Here is a 27,718-nt window from a genome sequence, read left to right on the forward strand (position 1 = left end):
ATTCAACCCTGAGGAGATATGAACAACATCGTCTTTAATTCATCAAGCACCTTGGCTCCCAAAGGAAACCAAAGTGCTTCATAAATTTCCACTTGAACAAAATATAGGGTTGATTTCATCTGCTACTAAAACACAGCAGCTGAGTATGACAGTATGAAACTCCGGGTTCAGCTTGTAAAAACCAACAATGGGTCCGATTGATTTTAGAGATGAAATTTAGGGAGACTTTCTGGCTCCTTTCTGGTTGAGTGGAGTGATACTAGTTGGTACAGGCACATGGGGCAACCTATTTCACCTCCGTCCTAACCACCAAAGTAGGGGGTCTTCAACGACCGCTCGGTGGTCAGAGCCACTCAGACACACAAAGCCATCACACCACCCTGAAGAGGCACTGGCGCAGAACCTGCTCGGAAGAGTGCCACCTGATGAATCAATGCCATCGCTTCCTGTAACACCTGAACATTTTTTTATAAAGGCTTCTCAGTCAAAGGACTGGCCCAATCTGACTTGGCTGAGCTTGTGAGATCTGATGAGACCACATGGCACGGTGGCATGGTTGTGGAGATTAGCAGCATCCCAACAATGCCTAATTCCCAACATGAAGAAAAACAAGAATTAATTTTTTTTAAAAAAACTCTTACAGACTCAAGACATTCCTTTCAAAAACCTGACTTGCGATGATGAACATCTCAAAGCTACTAAGTTGCTGCCAGCTGTCATACTGGAATCCGTCTGTTATTTTATAATTTGACTCTTCAACATACACAGGCTCCACCCACCAAAAAGGAGAGATGCAAAGTATGCTTAGCAACAGGGAGATGCTTCATGAGAAGTAGTTTGGGAGTCACCATCTAAGCAAGTGTCCCTGTATGTACATTTATCATATACACACACATACACACGCACACAAATTGCAGGAAAATGTTTTAAAGATGCAGCTCTGAAAACACTGTCACAGCTATCTACAAGATTAATATAGCGCATTTACATAGTAAAACAAAACAAAATATAAAAAACACCACTGTAATATACAGTTAGGCAATAAGCCGGACCAAGCAGTGCGTTTCTGGATAATTACTAAATGTTAATTCTGGCAAGAAAGGAGATCTGGTCATCTATAAGAAAATGTCAACAAAATCCCACAGAAGCCATAAAGAAAAAGTAACTTACAAAGCAGTTTTTAGAAAGACCCAGATTTTTCTCAAATTCTCTATCCTATCAGGGTTGCCCGTGTCTCGGGAGAGTCTGTCTCTGTAATGATCCTCTCTGTAGATAACATACACGAGAGTTTTAAAGCAAAGGTAAAACATAAATAAGGCTTTGTTTATCTTATAGTAATAGGAATGACTTGTCTTCCAATACAAATAGAATTTCAAGGGTTTGCTGCCTTTTTAAAAACGTATTAGTTAACAGAATAGCAGTTAAGTTGACTCTGACTTGAAAAATCTGCACAAATTAACACCTTCTGCAAGACTTCAGTTTATAGCCATGTTTGATTATTACTCTATTTTATATCCTAGTTTTCATAAGAAAATTATTTAGAGACTAAATTAATAATAAATAGATTAAGCTAACGTCCTGAGAAACGCACTGCCTGAAAAACTATCTTGTTACACAACAGAATTATACACACACGGTACTTGAGGAGAATGCCATTAAGAACCATGCACTTCTAAGGCAGTTAGTAAGCTATGAAGATGTCCACAGTTATGTGCTTATGCATATGCATGTATAGATATACAATAAATGTACATAAAATTCATGGCTCATTAACACTTAATGTAAAACATTTATATAGCAGGAATTCCAATCACAACTACTTTTTACAGCACTTAAAAAAGACATTATAGTCTGAACTCAAACATATCTATAATTTAATATAAATTCATATGGAAATGTTCATATGGAAATGTCCTAAAAGCATAAAGCAACATGATGCCAACCCCATCTTAATGCAGTAAGACTTTATTTTTTTAACGCTGGGATTGGGGCTGAGTTTTATTGTACTATCCTATTAAGATAGTTACAGCCTGCTTAAAAATATACAAATACTGTCAGAAGCACTGTTTATGTAATTTTATTATGGCACCCAAACCAAACTCGCATTTATTCAAATTTGTACCTTCTCAGAACAAAGTCTCTTTCTGTTGCTGAACAACTTCTATGCGACAAAAGTTTCGCCTTCATGGCTAATAATGGCATGCAATGTTATTATGAACCATGCAACATGAAAATGATGGCAGAGCAAGTACTTACGGGTACATGGCCATTGTTGTCAATTTAACGAAGATATCTTTACTGGGTGCATCAGCAGTATTGCAAGTGAAGGCTTGTGGTGGAGGCATTTTGTGTTTCCTGCAGAAATCAGCAGGTGAAATACTATAGTCTTGTTTAACTTCATGCAGGTCTGACTTTGCAGCTATGATTAAGCAAGGTATTCTGCTGTCCATGAAGTGTTGCTATGGAATAAAAAATCAAAGGCTGATGACAAATTTAAAAAATCACTAAATTTAATTAAATGTGTACTAAAAATTATCTCTGCCTAGGCAAAGCACAGCTTCAAAGAGAAAGTAAACTAAGAGGCAATGATTGGCAGTGGTCTAGAGCAGTCTCGTAATAAGACCAGGGCCAATTCTCTTAACACTGGTAATAATATAAACCTATAACGATTCTTCAGATTCACTACAATTTGAAAAAATACATATTTTATGAAAAAGATACCATATTTTGAAATGAGAAATCCATCTAAATTCCTCTATCCTAAAGCACACTATTTTCATTTCATACATTTCTGCTTCACAGTTTGATTATTTTTTTCACTATTTTCATTTTTTATGTACTGCTAGTCCTTAAGCACATGCATTTATAAACTTTTCTGTAGCTTCAAGTTATGTTGGACATAGCCATTTAAAAACACAACACTGAGGGGCACCTGGTGGCTCAGTCTTAAGGTTAAGCATCTGACTTCCGCTCAGGTCATGATCTCGTGGTTCATGAGTTAGAGCCCCAGGTTGGGCTCTGTGTTGACAGCTTAGAGTCTGGAGCCTGCTTTGGATACTATGTCTGCCTCTCTCTCTCTGCCCCTCCCAAGCTCACACTCTGTCTCTCTCTCTCAAAAATAAGTAAAAACATTTAAAAAAAAAAAGCAATTAAAAAAATATATATAACACTGAATCTTCCATGTTTTCAGAATTCAAAATCATTATTTTCAATAGCTGCTTAATATTCTGCTCTGTTATTTTATCTTAATTTGGTAAACCACCCTTTATTGTTAGACATCTGGATTATTTCTAGGGTTTTAAAAAAATTTTTTTTAATGTTTATTTATTACTGAGAGACGGGGAGAGACAGAGCATGAGCATGGGAGGGGCAGAGAAAGGGGAGACACAGAATCCGAAGCAGGCTACAGGCTCTGAGCTGTCAGCACAGAGTCCAACACAGGGCTCGAACTCATGAACCGTGAGATAATGACCTGAGCTGAAGTCGGACACTCAACCGACTGAACCACCCCAGGTGCCCCACTGGTTTGTTTTCGTAATGTTTACTTATTTTTGAGAGAGAGACAGAGAGACAGACTGCAAGCAGGGGAGGAACAGAGAGAGAGGGGGAGACACAGAATCCGAAGCAGACTCCAGGCTCCAGGCTCTGAGCTGTCAGCACAGAGCCCTACACAGGGCTCAAAATCACAAAACGTGAGATCATGACCTGAGCCGAAATCAGAAGCTTAACCCACTGAGCCACCCAGGCGCCCCTCTAGTTTTCTTTTTTTTATTAAACACAATGCTACAGGGCGCCTGGGTGGCTCAGTCGGTTAAGCGGCCGACTTCGGCTCAGGTCATGATCTCGCGGTCCGTGAGTTTGAGCCCCGTGTTGGGCTCTGTGCTGACAGATCAGAGCCTGGAGCCTGTTTCAGATTCTGTATCTCCCTCTCTCTGACCCTCCCCCGTTCATGCTTTGTCTCTCTCTGTCTCAAAAATAAATAAACGTTAAAAAAAAATTTTTTTTAATAAAAAAAATAAATAAAAACAATGCTAGAATAAATTCCTTTATATTTTTTACTCCTATTGCATCTTGGTGATAATCTCAAAGTGACTGAGGACTTTTCAAGCCTCTGGTTATTCCCCTTGCTCTATTATTACTATTGTGTAATAACCCATGTGCATTCCTTTTTTTTTTTTTAAGATTTCATTTTTAAGTAATCTCTACACTCAACATGGGGCTCAAACTCACAACACTGAGATCAAGAGTTGCATGCTCTATCGACTTAGCCAGCCAGGCATCCCTCCTTGCATATTCCTAACAGCCAAGAAGACCTTCCGTTAATGCGGAGGTTCTTTTTTTTTTTTTTTCCTCAAATGTTTTATTTATCCTTGAAAGAGACAGAGAGACAGAGCATGAGTGGGGGAGGGGCAGAGAGAGAGGGAGACACAGAATCTGAAGCAGGCTCCAGGCTCTGAGCTGTCGGCACAGAGTCCGACGCGGGGCTCGAACGCACAAACCACGAGATCATGATCTGAGCCAAAGTCGGACGCCCAACCGACTGAGCCAACCAGGCGCCCCTAATGCAGAGGTTCTTAAGTAGGAATGCCCATCAGAGGCACATGTGGAAAAAAAATTTTATAATAATTTTATAATACACCTCAAAATGAAACCAGAACCTGTAGGGATAGGACACAAATATACGTATTTTTAAAAGCCCCGCAAGTGATTTTCTTGCATCTCTCTGGTTAGAAAAACATCACATTACAATTCCATTTAACTCCATATAAAGTTAAACTACGTTATCGACCAAAAGAACAACAAACCTTAAAAATCCTAGCACAGTATTCAAAGGATTTGGGGTTACTGACGTCATACACCAGGCACACAACATCACAAATGATCTCAGCCTCAGTTAGAAATTCCGATTCTGAGATATCATGCAACTTGTAAAAAGAGAAAGATAATAAACATTAATATCATAACAATGTTTCCTTCAAGTCATGTGTTATTACTGCTTGACTTCCAAATAAGAAAGTACTAGTTAAGCATAACCTTTCAGGCTGTTTTTAGAGGTGGGAAGTGTAGATAAATAAGTGGCTTCTGATTTTGTGGACTGAAAATGGTAATTAAGGTTTTACAGAAGTGAACATTTAGCTAGTGACCAATGTGTGCCAGGAAGGCCCTTTACACACATTCTCTATACAGATTAGACAAGCTATAGAGATTAAGTCAACTGCCCAATATAACACATCTACCAAGTTATCAGACCAAACTTTGAGCTCAGATGTGATTCCAAGTCTCTTCTCTTTCGAACAGACTACAGACCACCTTTTCTCCTCACCAATTAAAAAAAAAAAAGCACAAACAAAAACAGAGCAAAGGACTCTTTAAGGTCATTTTGTTTGACTTCACTGCCTACTCTCAATGTTTATTATAAAACCTCTAAAGAAATATCCCACCTATAATATGACAATGATCTAACTAGAGTAAAATTCAGTACTATTGAGTTATATAAGAGAGTGTATCTTTGATGAGAGGAAAGGGGAGATACAGGGTCAGAAGCAATTCAATATATTCCAAATAAAACACTACTATAGCATGGGTATTCAGAGACATGAAAGATATCAATTTGCAAAGAACAATAGAAGAATAAAAACAGGAAAATTAACAGCCAGCTACATTCACAGAGTACCCAATGAGTAGAACTAAACTTATAGAAGAATGGGAGATAAACCAGGTTTAATAAGAAACTGACAAAGAACTTTTATCATAAAGAGGAAAAACTGTATAAAATTCAATGTGATCATCTGTCTGGCAGAATAAATAATTTCCAAAAAGAAAAAGAAAGGAAATGAACTCTTTCTGGTATCTATTATTTGTTAGGAGCTCCTCATATTAGCTAACTTAGTAAGAAACTCAGGCTCAGAGAGAAAAAGCCACTTGCCTGAGGTCACCCAGCTAATCAATGGTGGACCAGGGCTCCAACCAAAATATGACTGGATCCAAGAAGAACATATAATCTTTTACTACTGTATTTCATAGTATCTTTTCAGTCATATACTTCTTTCATCCGTTTTTTTGGACTAACACATTTGGTAACTATACTCCTCCCTGCTAAATAGATAAAACTCGATTCAGAGTATAGATAAACTACCAAAAGCACCCACAGTAAGTTTTCATATTGATTTCTAGTCAACAGTAGAGGAAGAAACATTTTTTTAAATAAAAGCGGAAGAGGAAAGAGAAATTATTTTTTGTTGTTGGTTTTACTTTCTATTGTGTATAATACACAATTTAGCACACAAATAGATTTTTACTTATATCTACACCCATGTAATCACCACACACATCAAGGGAATTAAAATTAATTCCAATGAATAAACCAAGTGAAAGAAAAAAAAATCACAAAAGTTCTAAAAACAGCCACTAAATTAAATCCAATTATGTTTTCAAAGTCATATAAAAATACACCTAATAATTAGTAATCTTTACATGCCAGAGAATTTCTTACCAACAAGTATTTCTCTTGTCCGTAGACATAAACAGTGTTAATTGCATAGTAGGATTTATGATCATCACGAATTTTCTTCTGTCTCTGAAAACAACCGGAAATCTCAATATTTACAGTAAGCAATTACAGTATCTAGTTTTCATCAACACACACTCTGCATGTACCTGTGAGTGTGTTACAAATAAAAGGGCGTTCCTCCCTCTGCTATGTATTATTTATCCATACAGAGGGGACGTTGATTTTACATTTCTTAGTTCTTAGGTCTTAAGGTGTTAGTTCTTAGTTCAAAAGATGCATTTGTTCTGCACAAAGTAAAAGCAGGAGCTGAAAAGGAAGTAAACTACACCACTGCCAAGTGCACTGCAGAGCCACCTGCTAGCAATGCTCCTTACACTATAATTTGGTCCGCCATGAAACTCGTGTGGAAATACATCCATCTCCGTACTCAGGGCAGTAGCCAGAATTAGATACAGTATTCAATTTGACGTATTTACAGTCCATTCACCTCAGGCCAAGCACTGTGTTAGGTGCTTTCACAGATGTATTCTATTTATTTAACCCCCCACCTAAAAACACTGCTTAGGAAAACGAAAACAAAAACAAAGGATAACTAACAGCAATGAAACCAAGATAAAGCCAGTTCAACAGGATTACTGTTACCCTTAGATTGCACTTTACTAATACATACAAGTTACAGACTGATCTGTAGCAATCATCTAAAAAAGTTAATGGCTATGAAAAAATTACGTAAACTCGTGAGGATAAAAAGTTGTTGGATAAAGCTCTATTTTCTGAGAACTCTCACCATTAAGTTTCTTCCAAGAAGAGCCTGAAGAACTCCACTCTTCCCACAGTTTTTCATCCCAATTACATTACATCTGAACACATTTCTTTGAGTTTGTTTTTTCTGAAGGTCTATCTTTTTATCTCTTGTTACTGAAAAGAAAAAAAAAACCTAATTATGTACCACTTAGACTCACTAAGCCCCCATTTCACATTCTGCAAAATATGGTATTGCTATCATTTTTATGAAGTGTATGATTAATAAACATATTGTGCAACAGTCAAGCTGTATGGGAAATAAAGCACTAAATATAATACAGAAGGGCTTCACTTAGTTGAAAAGATGCATTTCTGAAAGTTGGCTCTAAAGTGATATTTATTTCATCATAAAATAAGTAGTACATGTTCATAAGGAAAATGATATCCAAAAAAACAAATGAAAATTACAGTGAATACAGCCAACATTATATCCCATCTATTTTTTTTCTATGATAAATGACTGTCATAACAAATGACAAATTAAGAGATGCTTTCTCCAATCTGCACTCTTTTGAATCTATAAACAGGAAAGGAATATGCACTCTGGGCTTAAGTGGCCTTCCCAGTATAAATGTGTAAAAGAGGCAGGCCAGATAGCAATGCTCCAACGGCAGAGCAACTGTGAATCTCTTCCAGAGGCAAAGAGACTTCCTTAAGCTGTACTCAAAAGTTCAACTCTAACAAAGCTCACCAGAGGCATTATTTAGAGTAGCCCCAAACTGAAAATGATACAACACTCACTCCCACACACACACACACTCCAATTAGGGGCTAGTTAAATAAGTATTACAACATCCATATTATGGTGCATTATTTAACATTAAAGATTTATAGAAGTATACAGAAACATGTCCCCAATATTTTGTTAAGTGAAAGAACCTCATGCTAGCTAGCAATTAGTTCCTTGCTCTTTGGTGCTGAATGAAATAACATTTAACTGGTTAACTACTTTTTTTTTTTAAGTTTATTTATTTTGAGAGAGAGAGAGAGAGAGAGAGAGAGGGAATACAGGTGGGGGAGGGGCAGACAGTAAGGGGGAGAGAAGAGAAGCCCAAGGAGGCTCCGTACTGTCATCGCAGAACCAGATGTGGGGCTCGAACTCACAAACCGTTGGGATTATGAGCCTAAATCAAGAGTCTGACACTTAACTGACTAAGCCACCCAGGGGCCCCTGGTTAACTATTTTTTTTTAACGTTTTTATTTATTTTTGAGACAGAGAGAGACAGAGCGCAAACAGGGGAGGGGCAGAGAGAGAGGGAGACACAGAATCCGAAGCAGGCTCCAGGCTCTGAGCTGTCAGCACAGAGCCTGACATGGGGCTTGAAATCACAGACTGTGAGATCATGACCTGAGCTGAAGTCAGACGCTTAACCGACTGAGCCACCCAGGCGCCCCCCGGTTAACTACTTTAAAGGGTACCTGCTCTGTCGATTTAAGATTGGTTGTCTTCTTGTGCTGGAACTTCCTCCTGTAAGATATGGCATTTCCCCCCACCAATTAGGAAATAAGAAAATCTTGAGGGGTGAACTAGCCACGTGGAGCTTGCCTGGGATTCTCCCTGTCTCCCATTCTCTCTGCCCCTCCCTGCTCATGCTCTCTCTCTCTCAAATACATAAACTTAAAAAAAGAAAAAGAAAGAAGAAAATCTCGAAACAATCAGTTCCCTAACTTGTTATATCTGTTCCTATGGTATTCTTTAAGTGGAGCACACTGCTTAGCAAGAATTACAAAGTCTGTGAAAGATTTACTAATGTAGAAAATGGTTACAAAACCACAAGTTACACAATTAGTTCAATATCAGGATTATGTGTTAATAGATACAGTTTTTAATGTCTACAGAAAATTAAAACACAAGATAAACTGGCACATTACAATACACTTAATGCCCACAGCCCTCCCTGATTTTCCTCAGTGGAGTATCCTCAGGGGGAAACCAGAAGTTAAACCTCTACCCTTTCTTTTTTGATAAACAATAAAATCTAGACTCTCGACTCAAATTACCAAATGGCAGGGAGAACAAACAGAGTGCAGGCAGGGAAGACTAACGAAGATGAGTTTATTTTCACTCTTTTCACACATGAAACCGGAATAGTAAATAACGTTTCTAAGCATGGAGTGAGTAGTATTCAAATACGCACCTGTAATGGCTGAAGCTTGGGACTCTTGCTCGGTCAATATTGAATAGCCTAGATAGCCCAAATACTCCAGGCAGCGCTGGACGTCTAAATAGGTCGTGAGCCTAGGAAAGGGAAGAGGTGAAGATCAGAAAAATTCCTAAATGAACATTTACAGAAAAAAAAACCAAAAACCCAACAGCTTAAATATCTTATCACCAGACCCAGATAATTTTTGTCAGACTCCTTTAATTTCCCATGTGCCCAACCACAGGTTTCCCTACACTGACATTCTCAAGGCAGAGAAGAGAGGGAGGGAACGCAAGATTGGCAGGGGTAGAATGGGATTCCTGTATCTACACACAGATGAGCAGTGAGACGCTGGTAAAATCTAGGGCAAGGATATTTTACATTATCTGCTTCCCAAGTTACACAGCATATCGCAAATACTGGCTGGTTGAGGATTTGATAATTAAATCCGAAGAGGTTTGCAAAGGGTGCAAAAATAACTTGAAATTAGCCCTTTTTGTGATGTGAGAAAAGAATAGGTCCTGGTGTTGAGAAACTTAGTCTCACCAAGGTTAAAGTAATAATGTCATCATGCATGACCAGAGGATGTCCTTAGTACCCTACATACAATGTCAACTACACTGTAAACAGACTGTAGATAAACCCTCATTAAAAAGTGTGTCAAGGGGCACCTGGGTGGCTCAGTCGGTTAAGCGTCCGACTTCAGCTCAGGTCATGATCTCACAGTCCGTGAGTTAGAGCCCCGCATCGGGCCCTGTGCTGACAGCTCAGAGCCTGGAGCCTGCTTTGGATTCTGTGTCTCCCTCTCTCTCTGCCCCTTCCAGCTCATGCTCTCTCTCAAAAATGAATAAATGTTTAAAAAAAAAAAAGTGCGTTAAAACAAACAACAAAGGGGCGTCTGGGTGGCTCAACTGGTTGAGCATGCAGCTTTCGAGTTCAGATTAGGTCATGGTCTCATGGTTCGTGGGATTGAGCTTTGACTTGGGCTCTGCACTGAGAGTACAGAGCCTGCTTGGGATTCTCTCTCTCCCTCCCTCTCTGCCCCTTCCCAACTTGCATGCACATGGGCACTCTCTCACAATAAATAAACACTTAAAAAAATAAACAAAAATAAAAACAACCAACCAAAAAACGCTCAAAATTAAGTCTTCACTGTCAAGTAAAATATGCTCTCCCCATATTCTGGAAGTGTGAGAATTGTGTAATAGCAATGAGATTTCCAGTTCCCTTAATCAAAAAAGTATGACAATCTAGTTCAATTTTGATGTAAGACTTATTACTGCTTCCCTGTACATCAACCAAAAGCAAACACATCCCTTCCTGATAAATTGACAGAACGTCTAAAGTTCATCTTAGACACTGCATCCGCACTATAAATCTTGCTTACAGTTATGACTGAAGCATTTCGTAAGACCTGACAAATTTACAAAATGATGAATGTGACGCATCATAATTTTAAACGAGCTGTAACTCTAGAGGAGATAGGTGAGCTCTGTACTCACGTCCACTGGGAAAGAAATCCCTGGTAGGTTATCCAGCCTCTTTCATTTGTACAAACTGTGTTATTCACATCTGGCCCCCACGGTATGTAAGGGAAAACTTTAAACAAATCTTTAAGCTCATCAGGTGACAGAGCACAGTCTCTATCCTGAAGATACATAAGGAAGTATACAAAATGTTTAGATATGTAAGAGAATAACTCCCAAACATAAGAACCCCCAGTCTAATAAGGCTGTGCTTCTAAAAACAAATGGAATTTTACATTTTATCAAGAAAATTCCTCTCATGTACATAAGAAAACCTAGAGTCTATTAGAATCTAACTTTTTCATCTTGAGAAAATAATAAAAGTAAATAAATAAAAGAAAGTATTTTTGCTAGTCTAACTTAACAAGTTTGAGCAATTCTTGGCTATGTCACATGAGCATCCCATAGCTAAGGAGACAGAGTTAAATCATTTACAGAAAAATATTTTATTACAAATCATGGAAAACTGCAGCTAAAAAGCTTACCAAATCATGCTTGTCAAAGGTGCTTTGGAGAAACAAATATGCGTGATGATTTAATTCAGTAGTACAATCAGGAGGTATTTTTAGCCTGTAAATAAAAAAATTTCAAGAGTAAAATAGATCATTAACCAAACATTACAATTTAACTTAAGAAATGAATATAAAACTGCAACAAGTCTTTTTGTGGGACGATAGCATTTATAAAGTATCTTTGTTGAAGCCATTTATTTAGACTTTCCCAGGGTAAGTCAACGGAGTGGGATGGCAATCCTCAGAAGAGCCATGATCATGCTCACTCTGAGCTAACACAAAGTTTTCTCAAATTTCTGAAGGGCAGGTTGAAATAAAAATTTTACAAGTAACACTGATTACACTGTAATGGGTTTGTTCTTCCCATAAACAAATTTTAAGTCATAACTGTTGCTTATGTCAACATTGTAATGAGTTAAAAATGATGTGAGCCTCAGGTAATTATTTCTGCCTGATTTGACCTTTAAACATCTGAAGTTCAGTTCAAGCAAATGCACTGAGCTAGGTACTAGGGACACAAAAACACGACAGGCTCCCTACCTCTACGGAACCACATTCAAGTGGGAGACAGATCACAGACAACCTCACTACTGCAACAGAATGAGGCGAGTGGTGGATATGGGTAAGCCAAGGATGCTAGGGGAGCCCACACGAGAGGGGACATCTCTGGCCCGGGGATGGGAAGGTGACAGCTGTGTTGGGAGACATCATCACCTGAATGGTGATTTGAAGGATAAAAGCTAGTAAGTAGAGTAAGGGAGAGAGAGGCAGAAAGTGAGACTACCTGGGCAAAAGCCTGGGGTACGAAACAACAGATGATTGGGGAACTAAAAATAGCTTAGTGTTTACTTCTAGAATGAAGGCAGGGAGTGAGCATGAGCACAGCAGATCATGAATGACCTTGTATAACATGTTAAGAAGCTTGAGCTTTATCCTGGCTCAAAGAGAAGTGACATGGGCAAATCTGTATTTATAAATCTATTAATCTAGCAGCAGTATGAAGGACAGAAGGAGATAGTTCAGTAAGAAGGCTAGAAAGATTCAAGTGGTGGCTTTACAGGGCTATTCTACAGAAAACAAAAGGCAAAGAGCCTAAAGAAATTGGGAGATATTAGTGTGAACCACAAAGCCATTAGCAATGGCATTTTCTTACTGTCATGCTTAAGAAAGCAGTAAGCAATCTCCTGTAAAATTTATCTACCCATGTTAATGGCACAGAAAACTTGACAAAAGATCCCGGGACAAATTCATTCATTCAATATACTTTTATTGAAAAATCTGGGAAATTACTTGAGCCAAGATTTACTAACTTTGACAAGAGAAGTTCCAACTTAGACCTAACGGACCAGGAATCCAGCTTGAAAGAACTTTGCTTTCTTGATGAGAAATGAAAAAAACAAGAATCTTTCTGAATCCTTACATAGAGAGCGAGGGGTGCTATGCTAAAATAAAAAGGGACAATATGAAGACAATGTGCCACAGGGGAAGAAAAAAAAAAAAAAAGAGAGAGAGAAAGGCTAAAGACCCAAAAGGCTAGATCTTGGGACATCGCTTCCCTGAAAAGCCCACCTCCCTAGGGCACAGGAAAGGCAACCAACGGTAAGGCAGTCTCCTGTTTTAGGTGACACTGGTCTGTTTTTTAACAAACACAACTTACACATAGCATTATCTACAGGAATATAACTACAAACAGGCTGGCTATTTAGGAAGAATACTTTTTTTACCCTGAGCTAAGAAAAGGCCATAAAACTTAGAAGAAGGACCAATGAAAAGAAGTGAACTAATAGACTCTGACCTCTTGACTCCAAATGCAAGTTTGTCCAGCACCTATGATCTCCTTCCATAGTAAGATGAATAAAAAAAAAGATACTTATATTCTCCATGAGAAGAAGAGGAAAAGTTTATGCCATGCTATAAATCAGGGGCTCTCAAGTGGGGGTGATTTCACTCCTGAAGGAACATTTGGTAATTTCTAGAGACAACAGACATTTTCAGTTGTCACAACTGGGGGAGGAGGTGTTACTGGCAACTATGGATGTGCTAAATATTCTATAATGCACAGGGCAGACTCTATAACAAAGAACTGTCTAGTCCAACATGTCAATAGTGCCAAGGTTGACAAACCCTGCTGTAAACCTCTCTATAAATCTAAATTAGTCCTGAGTACCTCAAAGCCTACCTAAACTGTGCACTAAATAAAACTTAAAAATACTTGGCAAGCAAAATTAATTAGAAGGCCAAAGGTACATACAAGGGGAATAAATATTCAGGTGTCAAATCCAGATCATCATCATAACCAAATCGTCGAAGCACAGTCCAAGTAGTTTCGTGTCTCCCTCTCTGGATAAAAAGTGTGTGTAAAAAAAGAAAACCTGAAATAAAATGAATTAGTAAGTACGGCTGATGTGAACAAGGGTACAAAGTCACATGGGAGAAAAGCACGTAACTCATAATGGCAAGAGTTAGATCCATGAACACATGCATAAAGCTTTGCATATGGAAGGTCAAATCAAAATGCAGTTTGCAAGTCTCTGAATGAAACACAACAGATTTCAGAATTATTTCACATACACCCATGTCAACAAGAGATGCCAATGGATAAAAGAGCCAAAAATGAATCCCAAGGAATACATCGACATTCACAGTTATATGATAAAAATAAACGGAAGTCATTTTATTGCTCTTTGAACTTATTTCTGTAATGGAAAACTATGGTTTTCAATTTTGTTTCTTATTTCACTGAGCCTCCAGAATACATTCCACAAGGAACATTTTCTACTCAGTAAATATGACTGGTAGACAAAATGTCTTCCCTAAAAATAATTTCTATCTAAAAGATGCCTTTAAGTAGTAAGAATTTTAAGATAAATTTGTTTGTCCCAGAAATCTCTGTCCATCAGATGGACCTCCGCATTCCTAAGAACCAAGCAATTCCCCCACCTCTAATTTATGCTGACAGTAAGGATGATTATCCCCACCAATGGCCTGTCTCTTCTGAGTATCCAAGTTAGATTTCGGGCGTATCAGTAAATACTAACATTTCCTTAAAGTATACATAATGCTATAAAGACCTTCACCTTCTGCCAAAGTTTGAAAAGGTTAAAAGGGGGAAAAATACCATTCACCCACCTTTCAATGTCAATCCACTATCAGCCACACCATCACTTATGTGTTTTCGGACTACATTCTTGACATCTTCCAGAGCTTGGGGAGCTAATGGAGTGTTGAAACAAATTCTCTAGCAAAAAATGTAAAAATGAATTTAAAAACAAAATAGCATTAAAACCACAAACCATATAAAACGTTAATCTACCAAACAACATTAAATCAGTTGTAACCAAAAGAAACAAATTCTAAATTAGGATAATCTCCACCTTGCCTTATTTATTTAAAACCTATCATACACAGAAGGAAAGAAACCTTCCATACTCTTTCCATTGTGTTTCTTATACAGAGTTTTCTGTGTACCCATGTTATACAAACCAAGAAAGAAAAAAATAATTCAGAGTTCAGATTTCACATCATCTTTAATACACCCACTGTATACCATGAAATGACAATGTCAAGGAGTCCCCTCAATTCCTACGCATAGGAGAGCTTTATACCTCAGGTAAAGACTGAAATAGCTTGATGTGAAAGTTTTACGTGAAAGAGACACGTTTATCAACATAACATTACTGAAGTCAGTAAGTTTTCTTTATAGGTTTTCTCATCAACCACCCCCGCCACCCCAAGATAGAGAAATGCCTGAAGAATAGGGCTACCTGAAAGAAGTTGAGTTCAGCATCATTGAGAGTGCCATCATTATCTTGATCAGATATTTTAAATATACGGGTGAGGGCTTTTATACAGGCTGGTTTCATCTAAACGTCATTGAGAAAAGAAACAATTATGTTAATAAAAATAGTTGGGATTTCAGAGGCACAGTGTTCGGCTCCTGATTTTGGCTTACGTCATGATCTTGCATTTCACGGGTTCAAGCCCTGCATCAAGCTCCACGCTGACAGCACTGAGCCTGCTTGAGACTCTCTCTCTCCCTCTCTCTCAAAATAAACAGACAAACAAAAAAATAGCTGGGGGGCGCCTGGGTGGTTCAGTCAGTTAAGCATTTCACTTTAGCTCAGGTGAAAATCTCAGTTTGTGAGTTTGAGCCCCATATCCAGCTCTCTGCTATCAGCACAGAACCAGCTTTGGATCCTCTGTCCCCCTCTCCCTGCCCCTCTAGTTCTCTCTCTTTCTCTGTCAAAATAAATAAATAAAATTTAAAAAATTAAGTGAAATAAAAAATAGTTGGGATTTCAAAATATGAATTTCATAAGCAATGTTAAGAATAGTTCTGACTGGGGCGCCTGGGTGGCTCAGTCGGTTAAGCGTCCAACTTCAATTCAGGTCATGATCTCGCGGTCCGTGAGTTCGAGCCCTGCATCAGGCTCTGGGCTGACAGCTCAGAGCCTGGAGCCTGCTTCCCATTCTGTGTCTCCCTCTCTCTCTGCCCCTCCCCCGTTCATGCTCTGTCTCTCTCTGTCTCAAAAATAAATAAATGTTAAAAAAAAAAAAAAAAGTTCTGATTGTTTTCACTATCAAACATGTAACATCAAATACAGCATGAAAAATGAACTGAAGCAAAACCATTAACTTTTATTTTTTATTTTATTTTATTTAAAAAAATTTTTTTTCTTTAATGTTTATTTATTTTTGAGACAGAGTGTGAGTGGGGGAGGGGCAGAGAGAGAGGGAGACACAGAATCCGAAACAGGCTCCAGGCTCCGAGCTGTCAGCATAGAGCCCGACGCGGGGCTTGAACTCACGGACCGCAAGATCATGACCTGAGCCGAAGTCGGACATTCAACCGACTGAGTCACCCAGGTGCCCCTAAACCATTAACTTTTATACTCAAAACCTTTTTAAGTAAATGAGGCACTATTTACTTAGACCAATATACAAAGTGGTCAAATTCTGCCCCTCATGACCACAAATTCTCCAAGGATAAGCAAAAAAGAAGTTCATCTTTAGAGATTTATTTTTCCAGTCATATAGAAAAGAAATATTTATTTATGCCCTCCTTTGTTTCATAAAGACTTTGAATTGACTGGAGTGCCTGGGTGGCTCAGTCAGATAAGCATCTGACTCTTGGTTTCAGCTTGGGTCATGATGTCACGGTTCGTGGGATGGAGCCCCACATCTGACTCTGCACTGGCAGCATGCAGCCCACTTGGGATTCTCTCTCCATCTCTCTCTCTCTGCTTCTCCCCTGCTGTCTCTCTCTCTCTCAGAATAAATAAATACTAATTAAAAAAAAGAATTTCGGGGCGCCTGGGTGGCTCAGTCGGTTAAGCGTCTGACTTCGGGTCAGGTCATGATCTCCTGGTTCATGGGTTCGAGCCCCACATTGGGTTCTTTGCTGACAGCTCAGAGCATGGAGCCTACATCAGATTCTGTGCCTCCCTCTTCCTCTGCCCCTCTCCTGCTCGCACTCTGTCTCTCTCTCTCACTCAAAAGTAAAATAAACATTAAAAAAAATTTTTTTTTTTAAATAAAAAGAAAGAATATGAAGTCACTTATAAGGGCTTTCCTTCCCAACTTCTGATTTTTCCCCTCAACTTTACTGAGGTATAACCAATTTCTGATTTTTGACCAATCTTCTGGTAGAAGAATGGGACTAAAGTTTTGGTCACGTGTGTGTGTGTGTATCAAAGTTGGGAATTAAGTGTACTTATTCACAAACAGGTGGCAAAACAGCACTGGTTAGAAGCATAAAGGCTTTTATTAACTTCCTCTTACCAGAATTACATTTAAAATAGAATCTTGCCTTTTGGGACTCTGTAAAACTTTTATAAGTAATGTTGCTAGAGACATATTTTGACAACTTCCTTAATTTTGTTTTAGGATTTATAATGGATAGAACAAATACTTTACTATTTAAAAATAAGGCCCACAGGCTTCTAATTTGTATAATTGCTGTAAGATAAGCGCTGTCAACAATTTTGAGAAAATGGAACTTTCAGAAAGATATCTAAACGCTGTGTTAACCCGGAAGGAGATCTCTTATGGACAGTCTGAATCTGAGAAATGAAGATGGCAAGGTGAGGAAATGTGTACTTATTAACTGAAATCATGCTATCCAGAACAAACAGTAATGAGGAGTTTTGATCATGCTATCAAACTCAAATGCAGAAAAGAAATTCTTTTAAAAATAGGAAACGGTTGGGGCGCCTGGGTGGCGCAGTCGGTTAAGCGTCCGACTTCAGCCAGGTCACGATCTCGCGGTCCGTGAGTTCGAGCCCCGCGTCAGGCTCTGGGCTGATGGCTCGGAGCCTGGAGCCTGTTTCCGATTCTGTGTCTCCCTCTCTCTCTGCCCCTCCCCCGTTCATGCTCTGTCTCTCTCTGTCCCAAAAATAAATAAAAAAACGTTGAAAAAAAAAAAATTAAAAAAAAAAAAAAATAGGAAACGGGGTGCCTAGGTGGCTCAGTTGGTTGAGCATCCGACTTCAGCTCAGGTCACGATCTCACAGTTCGTGGGTTCGAGCCCCACGTTGAGTTCTGTGCTGACAGCTCAGACCCTGGAGCCTGCTTTGGATTCTGTGTCTCTCTCTTTCTCTGCCCCTCCTCCACTCACATTCTCTCTCTCTCTCTCTCTCAAAAGTGAATAAAAACATTAAACGAAAAATTTTAAAAAATAAATAAAAATAAAAATAGAAAACAGATGGAGCGCCTGGGTGGCTCAGTTGGTTGAGCATCTGACTTTGATTTTGGCTCAGGTGATGATCCCGAGGTTGAGGGATTGAGCCCCACATCAGGCTCTGAGCTGAGCATAGAGCCTGCTTAAGATTCTCTCTCTCCCTCTGCCCTTCTCCCTAGCTCCCGCACGCTCGCTCTCTTAAAAAAGAAAAAAAAAAAAAAAAAAGGAAACAGTTTTCTTCCCAAGCATATATAGACAACCCTTCTTTTTTTTGTTTTAAATAGGGTCTCTACGGGGCACCTGGGTGGCTTTCATAAATCTCACAGTTCGTGAGTTCGAGCCCTGCGTTGGGCTCTGTGCTGACAGCTCAGAGCCTGGAGCCTGCTTTGGATTCTGTGTCTCCCTCTCTCTCTGCACCTCTCCCACTCATGCTGTCTCTGTCTCTCTCTCTCTCTCTCTCAAACGTATAAATAAACATTAAAAAAAAATAGGGTCTTTAGGAGAGCAATTTGATATAATGAGAAAAAGATAAAACCTAAGATATAAAGAGATTATAAAAAACTGAGAAAAGTTAAAAAGCCTTCATAGGGCTTCCTCTGTAAGCATACTAAATGAGCCGTACCTAGAACATCTACAATCATGGGTGAGTTTTTACTTAAAATGGTAAGATATAACTTCCATAAATGTGATCCTAATATTAGATACTCAAAATTAATAAAGACTCCATGGTTATCCTTTATTTACTTTCCTTTCAAAAATCTGTTACATAATAACCTAAGTGTTTAAAAAAGTAGCAATACCTAGAAAGATGTAAAAAACAGAAATGTAACTTTTTATTTTGTTTTTCCTCACATCATAAAAAGCTACATTAAAAAAAGGTAATTTGGAGAAAAATAAAATGATGTATTTTTCATTAAAATTTGAAATGCATCAGAAACTAAGGTGGTCTAAGGTATTCGCTCAATACAATATTTAAATAATAATTACCTTAAAATATAAGCCAAAATATGACTATGCTTACAAGGTATTAAAAATTGTATTCAATAAACCTGTAAAAATTTTTTACAATAAAAATATTGTTTGCATATAAGTAATTGAAACCCTCACAGAGTAAACATTATTATTATACAAGTCACATCTTCTTCATTACTAGCTAAGTCGAGGATTCCATGGGCCATTCAGAGTCCATCATCACTGGAATTATTTTTGAATTAATAATCAGGCTTTAAATTTGAATATTTTTTTTTATGATTCCACCTCAAATCTGTGTTAAAAGTTTATTATTTTGGGGGCGCCTGGCTGGCTCAGTCGGTAGAGCATGCAACCCTTAATCTCAGGATCGTGAGTTTGAGCCTCGCGTTGGGTATAGACCTTACTTAAAAAAAAAAAAAAAAAAAAAAAGTTATTATTGTGTAAATAAAAGGTTCTGGTACAAGCTTAGACACTAAACTTAAACTTGTCTAAAACAAGGTTTAGTCTCTAAAAGTTACAGATTTTAGGTCAGGTAGGTCCACCTGAGAAACAAAGAACAGATGGTGGTAGGTGTTTTACTTTTATGGGACCAGGGGAGGGACAGGGGCGATTAGCAGATTAGCAGAACTAATAATAGGCCTAGGGAAAAAGTAGGAGTTAAAGCACTGAGAACAAACTAGGAGAGGGGATCTAATGTACCACTGGGCCCGGGCCTCAGGTAAATCTCCACAGGATGAGACTGTTTCCCCAATTTCCTTGATCACAGGATGTGGTACCTGGCAGAATCAGAATGGAACTGGTGTTTGTAACAAGTGTGCCTAGTGACTATTATGAAGCAAATCAAGTAAATACTGGACTAAGAATACATTAGAAAGAAGCATTCCAATTATGGAACAAGAAATCAGGATTAAGGAAGAGTAAATCAGGGTCGGATTAAGGGATAACTCAGATTAATTACTAATACCAGGGGTCAGCATTTTTCTGTGAAGAGGCACATAACAAATGTTTTAGGCTTTGGGGGCCAACAGGCAAAATCAAGAAGATCATGTAGGTATAAGGGAGAATCAAATTTCCACAAAGGTTTAATTGACAGAATTCAAAATGTAATAATAATGGAGTATAAATTTGCTATAGAGATCTACTAATAAAAAAATGGAATTCTTTTTGGAGGAGTAACATTTTGCTTAATTAGGGTTCAAAGTTAGCGTTCTCTAACTGAAACTGAACATGTTCAGTGAAAACTGAACATGTTCATCTGTTAATGCTGATCTGTAATGAGATTTTACATATTTCCTCTTTGAAAAATCATTTTGTGGATACATGCAGACAATACTGACACACATCCGTAAACATGTAATTTTAATCAACCACATTCACTGCTTGGAAGGCGTTTATAAAATCAGATTCTTTTCTTGATATCTGCCTGTTAGCATGTCATTACACTGTAGATTAGCCAGTCCCAATGGAAGGTTAGGGGAAGGGCCTCCGGTGTACAGTCAGATGGGTTACAAAACAGGAAACTTCCTTCACGTTTTCATCACGGTCCCCCGAAAACCGATGCTGGAACTGTGGTCTGAGCTCAGAAAACATATCTGCTTTGACATCTAAAACTCCAACTGTTTCTTCTCCTGTTTTGGCGTGATAGGTATGCACCGGCAATAAAAAAATGAAGTGCTATGGTACTGTGGCACACATAGGACTCAAGCCATCGAGTTCCACCTGTTCAGTGCGCTCAGCAGTCCGCCAAGCAGATGAGGAGTGACAAGTACCCACACCCGGGCCCCGCTGCAACCGCTCAACTCTGCCTTTGCAGCACAAAAGCAGTCACGGACAAACATAATGGAATGAGCGCGGCTGGGCTGCAACAACATCTGATTTATGAATGAGGAGATCTGAGAGTCGTATAATTTTTCCGTATCACAAAATATTATTCCTTTGGATTTTTTTTTTCAGTCATTGAAAAATGTGTAACATCTATATTCTTGGCTCACAGGCTATATAAAAATTGGTGGCAGGCCAATTGGGTCAAAGTCAGACAACCACTCACCTATACTATAAACTTTTACTGGAAAAAAATCTACAACTGTTTATTTCTTGAAAGTCAACAATAAAAAGGCAGCACCAAAAAAAAAAAAAAAAAAAAAAGGCAACTCAATTAAGATATGGGCAAAAGACTTTGTCATTTCTCCATATACAAGTAGCCAATAAGCGCATGTTCAACATCATTAGCCATCAGGGAAACACAAATCAAAACGCCAACAACCACTAGGGTGGCTATAACAAACCACTAACAAAAAAATAAAAAGGACTGGTGTGGCAAAGATGTGGAGAGATTGGAACCTGCCATTCAGTTTGGTGATTCCTCAATAAACTAAACAGAACTACCATGTAACCTAACAATTCCACTGCTAATATGCACTCAAAAGAAATGAAAACAAGTATTCAAACTTTTGTATGAATGTTAACAACCGCTCTATCCACTATAATCAAAAAGTGGAAACAACCCAAACGTTAATCAACAGATGAATGAATAAACAAAATGTGGAATATCCATACAAGGAAATATTATTTGTCCATAAAAAAGAAATGAAATACTGATCCACGCTACAACATGGATGTATGCTGAAAACACGTGAAGTGAAAGAAGCCACACGCAAAACACTACCTATTGCGTGATTCCATTTAAAATGTCCATAATTGGCAAATCCATAGAGATAAAAAGATTAGTGGTTGCCAAAGGCTGGGGAAAGGGGGAATGGTAGTAACTGCTAATGGGTACATCCCTTCTTGGGATGGTGAAATGTTCTGGAATTAGATAATGGTGACAGATGTATAAATGTGAATATACTAGCAATCGCTAATCTGTATGCTTTATTTTTAATGTTTATTTATTTATTTTTAACAGAGAGAGTACATGCAAGAGGGGTAAGGGGTAGAGAGAGAATCCCAAGCAGGCTCTGTACTCTCAGTGCAGAGCCCAATACAGGGATTGATCCCAGAAATCAACCATGAGATCATGACTGAGCCGAAATCAAGAGTCAGGTGTTTAACTGACTGAGCCACCCAGGCACCCCAAACCGTACACTTAAAGGGTGAATTTTAAGGTATGTGAGTTATATCTCAATAAAAGTTAATTTTAGGGTCGCCTGGGTGGCTCAGTCGGTTGGGCGTCCGACTTTGGCTCAGGTCATGATCTCGCGGTCCGTGGGTTCAAGCCCCACGTCAGGCTCTGTGCTGACAGCTCAGAGCCTGGAGCCTGTTTCAGATTCTGTGTCTCCCTCTCCCTCTGTCCCTCCCCCACTTGCACTCTCTCTCTGTCTCAAAAATAAATAAACATTAAAAAAAATAAAAGTTAATTTTAAAAGTCTATGGCATGGGAATGTAAGCTGGTGCAGCCACTCTGGAAAACAGTATGGAGGTTACTCAAAAAACTAAAAATAGAACTACCCTATCAGCCAGCAATTTCACTACTAGGCATTTATCCAAGGGATACAGGTGTGCTGTTTTGTTTTTTTTTTTTAAGGCTTATTTATTTCTGAGACAGAGAGAGACAGAGCATGAGTGGGGGAGAGGAAGAGAGGGAGGGAGACACAGAATCTGAAGCAGGCTCCAGGCTCTGAGCTGTCCACACAGAGCCAGACGCGGGGCCTGAACTCACCAACTGTGAGATCATGACCTGAGCCGAAGTCGGTTGCTCAACCGACTGAACCACCCAGGCACCCCGGACAGGTATGCTATTTCGAAGGGACACATGCACCCTATGTTTATAGCAGCACTATCAACAATAGCCAAAGTATGGAAAGAGCCCAAACGTCCATTGATGGATGAATGGATAAAGATGTGGTATATATATACAACGGAGTACTACTCGGCAATCAAAAAGAATGAAATCTTGCCATTTGCAACTATGTGGATGGAACTGGAGGGTATTATGCTAAGTGAAATTAGTCAGAGAAAGACAAAAATCCTATGACTTCACTCATATGAGGACTTTAAGAGACAAAAACAGATGAACATAGGGAAGGGAAACAAAAACAATATAAAAACAGGGAGGGGAACAAAACAGAAGAGACTCATAAATATGGAGAACAAACTGAGGGTTACGAGAGGTGTTGTGGGAGGGGGGATGGGCTAAATGGGTAAGGGGCACTAAGGAATCTACTCATGAAATCACTGTTGCACTATATGCTAACTAATTTGGATGTAAATTTTAAAAAATTAAAAATAAAATTAAAAATAAAAAAAAAGAAAAAAAAGTCTATGGCAAATAGCTACAGAGGATTAAGAGCACACTTATGATGAGCCCTGAGTAATGTACAGAACTGTAGAATCACTATATTGTGCACCTAAAACTAATACAACATTGTATGTTAATTATACTGGAATTAAAAAACAATTTTTTAAAAAGACAAAGAAAAAAGTCTATGGCAAATATTGTTAAATTTTAGATGTTACTGTGTTTCTTAGCTATGAAACAAAAAGGAGTATTCGAGTTGTATTACATGCTGTACCTATGTCAAATTACTACACAAGGCTTTCGTTTGTATGTGTTTTTAAGTTTGTGAACTTTATCCAAGCAAAGCAAGTAGACCATTACTTAAGTCTTTGGACTTTCTGCTGTTATTGTTGCCAATTCTTTGGTTTGTTTTAATGGCATCTCCTGAAATACCATTTGATCTGGAATATTATTCACAGTATTTAACATGAATGCCTTTGAAGTACCTAGAAAATGTAACTGTTTGAGAGACAATAAATTTAGATTTCAGCAGTTCAGAAGAATACTTAAGAGTTACTAAAAAATCATCACTACTAGAGTTACCACCTACACATTCCAGCCCCTACTAACATAGCCTGGGGGTGATGGGGTTACCTCCTTCTCCTCTGGGCAGTACAGAGGCCCTGTAGGATGCAGAACAGCTTTCTGTGCATAATAAAAGAGCTCTGATATATTCTTCAGGTTTTTTGCTGAACACTGAAAAGAAAGTTAAAAATTTTATACTCTGAAAGCATTTATGGGAGTTAAAGACAATTTTTAATCAATATAAAGTAATAATAAGATTGCCTGAAGAAACTGAAAAATACATTTTTCTTTGCTGATATCACAATAGTAATGTCTACAAGAACACAGCAGCCATCTCCAAGTCATCTGTTTTATCTGGTTTACATGACTTCACAAACAGCAGGTAATTTATTCCATCCCCTACCTTCCCACATCTGATTTTAAACCTCAGTTTAGTGAGAATTCACTAGTAAATTTCAAAATCAAACGGTAACGCATACCTCCACACAGGTTTCTATTTCTGTGTACTGGTTCATAATGGGAAGGATGGTCTCCATACTACTGTATTCCACCAGATCAGATTTGTTCCCAACCAGTATCAAAGGCAGCCTGAAATAAACAGGATATGTTGTAACAATAAGGAAGGCAAAAGACCTTAAATGTCCCTTTTAAAGTACATAAATTCATTCTAACTAATAAGTTTACTTAATCCCCCCAACACGAACCTTCTACTGTAGTCCACTCTGGTCCCCTAGAGAGCATGTTCATATTCAACAAGTATTTACTCAGTACTTTTTTTTCAAAAATCTTTAGGTTCATTTATTTTCTTTAGTAAATTCTACACCCAACTCACAACCCTGAGATTAAGAGTCACGAGCTCTTCCAACTGAACCATCCAGGTGCTGAGTACTTATTAAAAGCCAAGTACCATTCTAAGCATTCAGGATATAAGATAGACAAAGTCCCTGCCCATTCTAATAGCGAAAATCAGAAAATGGACAATAAGCAAATAAACAATATACTTCCAATTCCGTAAGTGCTATGAAGAAAATAAACAGGGGAATATGGGACAGAGTAATTGAAGGGGGCTAATTATATAGGAATCAGGGAGAAATCTCTCTGACAAGGTGGTATTTGAGCCAAGGAGTGAAGGATGAAATGGAATGTGCCCTGTGAAGAGCCAGAAAAGAACTGTTCAGGAAGAAAGCACAGCACATGCATAGAGCTCAAATTGAAAAAACATCCTTGTGAGTCCAAAGAACAGAAAAACAGAAAGAAAAATGGCAGAGTAGCTGGAGAGTACTAAGCGAAGGGAAAGAGGTGTGACACGGGGTTGGAAAGAGGAACAAAGGACATACACATAAGCTGTGGTGAGGAGTGTGCATTTTTTTATGAGTTTAAAAATGAGAAGCCACTGAAGAATTATGAGTAGGGGAACAACATGATCTGATCAACATTTTAAAATGAGTCATATATTGTCTTTTAGAGATACGTACTGAAATATTTACAGTATGATTTGTTCAAAATGATCCCAATGGGAGGGGTAATAAGCGAAACAAGATGGGTCATGAATTGATAACTGTTGAAGTGGATGACAGATACAGAGGGATTCTTTAGACGATTCTACTCTTGTGTGTTTGGCTTTTTCCAATAATAAAGTCTTTAAAATGTGGTTGGATTTTAAAAAGCTTGGATTAGAGCAGTGAAGATGGAGAGAAAGTATTCAGATTTGAGATATGTTTTAGAAGCAGAACTGATAGGAGCAACTGGTAGATTAGATATGGAGGTGGAGGGCAAGGCAGGAAATCAGGAAAAATACATAGGTTTTTGGCTGGACAAAATGAGTAGATCTCCTGAGACAGAAAAGATTGATTTGGGGGTGAGGTAGGGAGTAGGCAGGGAATTAAGGATTTTGTTTTAGACAAGTTAAATTTGACAGGCCTATCAGAAATCTAAATGGGGACTATCAAAGAGAGTCTAGCAGGGAACTGTTATTTGTACGTCCTGCAAGAGAGCTTGGAAAGAAAGCAAATCATCTTGCTGGAACTCCAAATAGCAAGAGAAATTCTTGCAAGCATTTATTTACCCCCCTAGTATGGTTATGCATAAGGGGACTGGCCCATTATATAACCCAAATATAGATTCCTAACAGCCAGGAGGTTTCCAAAGGTAGTGGTTTGCAACTGTAGGGGAGCTCAGAATAGTTTATGGAGCTTAAAAAAAATACACATGTCCAAGCCCTACTCCAAACCTACAGATTCTAAAACTCTAGGCGTGGGGCAAAGGCACATGTAGTCTTTGAAAGTACCTCAGGTGACCGTGATTAAGTGATTAAGAACCACTGTGACAACAGTCCAAGGAAATCCTAAGGAAAAATATATGTGCAACAAACAAAAACTTAAGGTATGAGGCTCAGGAAGGAAGTTACCGGGAAAGTGTAAGGTCCAAAAATGAAGAAACAGATCACCTTGGGACAAGTCAACCACAAGAAAAATAAGTATGCTCATATGATTCAGGGAGGGGGAAAAAACAGCCACACCTGAGAAAGCCCAATTCAATCTTCAAATGTTAAAAAAGCTCCTTTCCCAGCAGGGCTACAAAACTAGTCACAGAATTTCAGGAAGCTGTCCTAGTAAAACTAATTTTTTTTAATTCAGTGGTCCAATACAGTGCTTGACAGATCCCAGAAAAAATGCCTCCTCTGAAGAGTCACCTCTGGAAACAGCTCAAGTGTTCAGCAAGAAAAGCAAGTGTCAGGAGCATAAGGCCGTGGGCTCCTCCAAGGCAGCCCTCTCTGACACACCCTTCTGTGTTGACGGCAATGATATTTACCTGTACTGTCTATTACTGTAACCACCAGCCACAAGTGACAAGAGTCTACCACACTGGACACTAGCTCCACAGGGCCATTCTCCCCTTTTCACCTCGTTAAGAAGTCACTACAAAGTTTACAGCTACGGGGGCACCTGGGTGGCTCAGTCAGTTGAGTGTCCGACTCTTGATTTCGGCTCAGGTCACGATCTCACGGTCATGGGATCAAGCATCAAGTTGGCTCTGTGCTGAAAGCTCGGAGCCTGCTTGGCGTTATCTCTCTCCTCTCTCTCTGCCTCTCCCCTGCTCACACTCGAGTGTGTTTTTTCTCTCTCAAAATAAATAAGCATTAAAAAAACAACAACAGAGTTTACAGCTATAACAAAGAGGAGCCATCAGAACTGCAAGACATAGCATATACACAATGCCATCGCAGTCACAAAGTCTGCCTCTGTAAATATATGAGGCAAGGTCAATGACCATGTTCATCTGTTTAGAACCACATCTTTATAGTTTCAAGGCACAAAAATGTCCAACCAAAAGAGAAATCTGATTTTCCTAATGTTTAAAAATACTCAAATGCTTCATAAATAACATGTTCAATTGATTAATACTGAAAGAAAAATTTTTGATTTCCATTTTCACTTAAAACTGAAAACATCTATACCCAAAATTATCATTCTGCTCAGAAAAATACAGAAGGTGTGCTCTCTTACTTTTTCCCATCACGCATGTATCTCCCAAAGAATTTCAAAGAAATCTCCCTGTATGAATTCCTAAATAAAGATCTCTAGGGCGCCTGGGTGGCTCAGTCGGTTAAGTGTCCGACTTTGGCTCAGGCCATGATCTCACGGTCTGTGAGTTCGAGCCCTGCATTCAGCTCTGTGCTGACAGCTCAGAGCCTGGAGCCTGCTTTGGATTCTGTGCCTCCCTCTCTTTCTGCCCCTCCCCTACTCATGCTGTCTGTCTCTGTCTCAA

The 27,718-nt window shown here is 38.7% G+C and overlaps 1 protein-coding gene across 10 annotated transcripts in view; it reads right to left on the bottom strand.

The window, feature by feature from the left end:
- The window catches only part of RHOT1 (ras homolog family member T1), a 79,446-nt gene that overhangs the window by 12,419 nt on the left and 39,309 nt on the right, over window positions 1-27,718 (bottom strand). For 7 of the 10 annotated variants that reach the window (XR_009255180.1, XM_058704461.1, XM_058704458.1 and 4 more), the window contains 13 exons: window positions 24,430-24,538; window positions 24,020-24,121; window positions 15,263-15,361; window positions 14,628-14,736; window positions 13,750-13,870; window positions 11,472-11,556; window positions 10,963-11,108; window positions 9,455-9,555; window positions 7,299-7,429; window positions 6,494-6,577; window positions 4,806-4,925; window positions 2,257-2,459; window positions 1,171-1,266 (listed from right to left, as the gene is read on the bottom strand). Coding sequence is in view for 9 of the 10 variants with exons in the window: in XM_058704461.1 (XP_058560444.1) it covers window positions 1,171-1,266; window positions 2,257-2,459; window positions 4,806-4,925; window positions 6,494-6,577; window positions 7,299-7,429; window positions 9,455-9,555; window positions 10,963-11,108; window positions 11,472-11,556; window positions 13,750-13,870; window positions 14,628-14,736; window positions 15,263-15,361; window positions 24,020-24,121; window positions 24,430-24,538 (1,506 nt within the window). In the remaining variant the exon portion in view is untranslated. The remainder of the gene's footprint in view (window positions 1-1,170; window positions 1,267-2,256; window positions 2,460-4,805; window positions 4,926-6,493; window positions 6,578-7,298; window positions 7,430-9,454; window positions 9,556-10,962; window positions 11,109-11,471; window positions 11,557-13,749; window positions 13,871-14,627; window positions 14,737-15,262; window positions 15,362-24,019; window positions 24,122-24,429; window positions 24,539-27,718) is intronic. The other 3 variants (XM_058704459.1, XM_058704463.1, XM_058704465.1) reach the window with 1 other exon arrangement.

The sequence above is a fragment of the Neofelis nebulosa genome, chromosome 16 (assembly GCF_028018385.1).
Source record: "Neofelis nebulosa isolate mNeoNeb1 chromosome 16, mNeoNeb1.pri, whole genome shotgun sequence".
Classification (NCBI taxonomy): domain Eukaryota; kingdom Metazoa; phylum Chordata; class Mammalia; order Carnivora; family Felidae; genus Neofelis; species Neofelis nebulosa.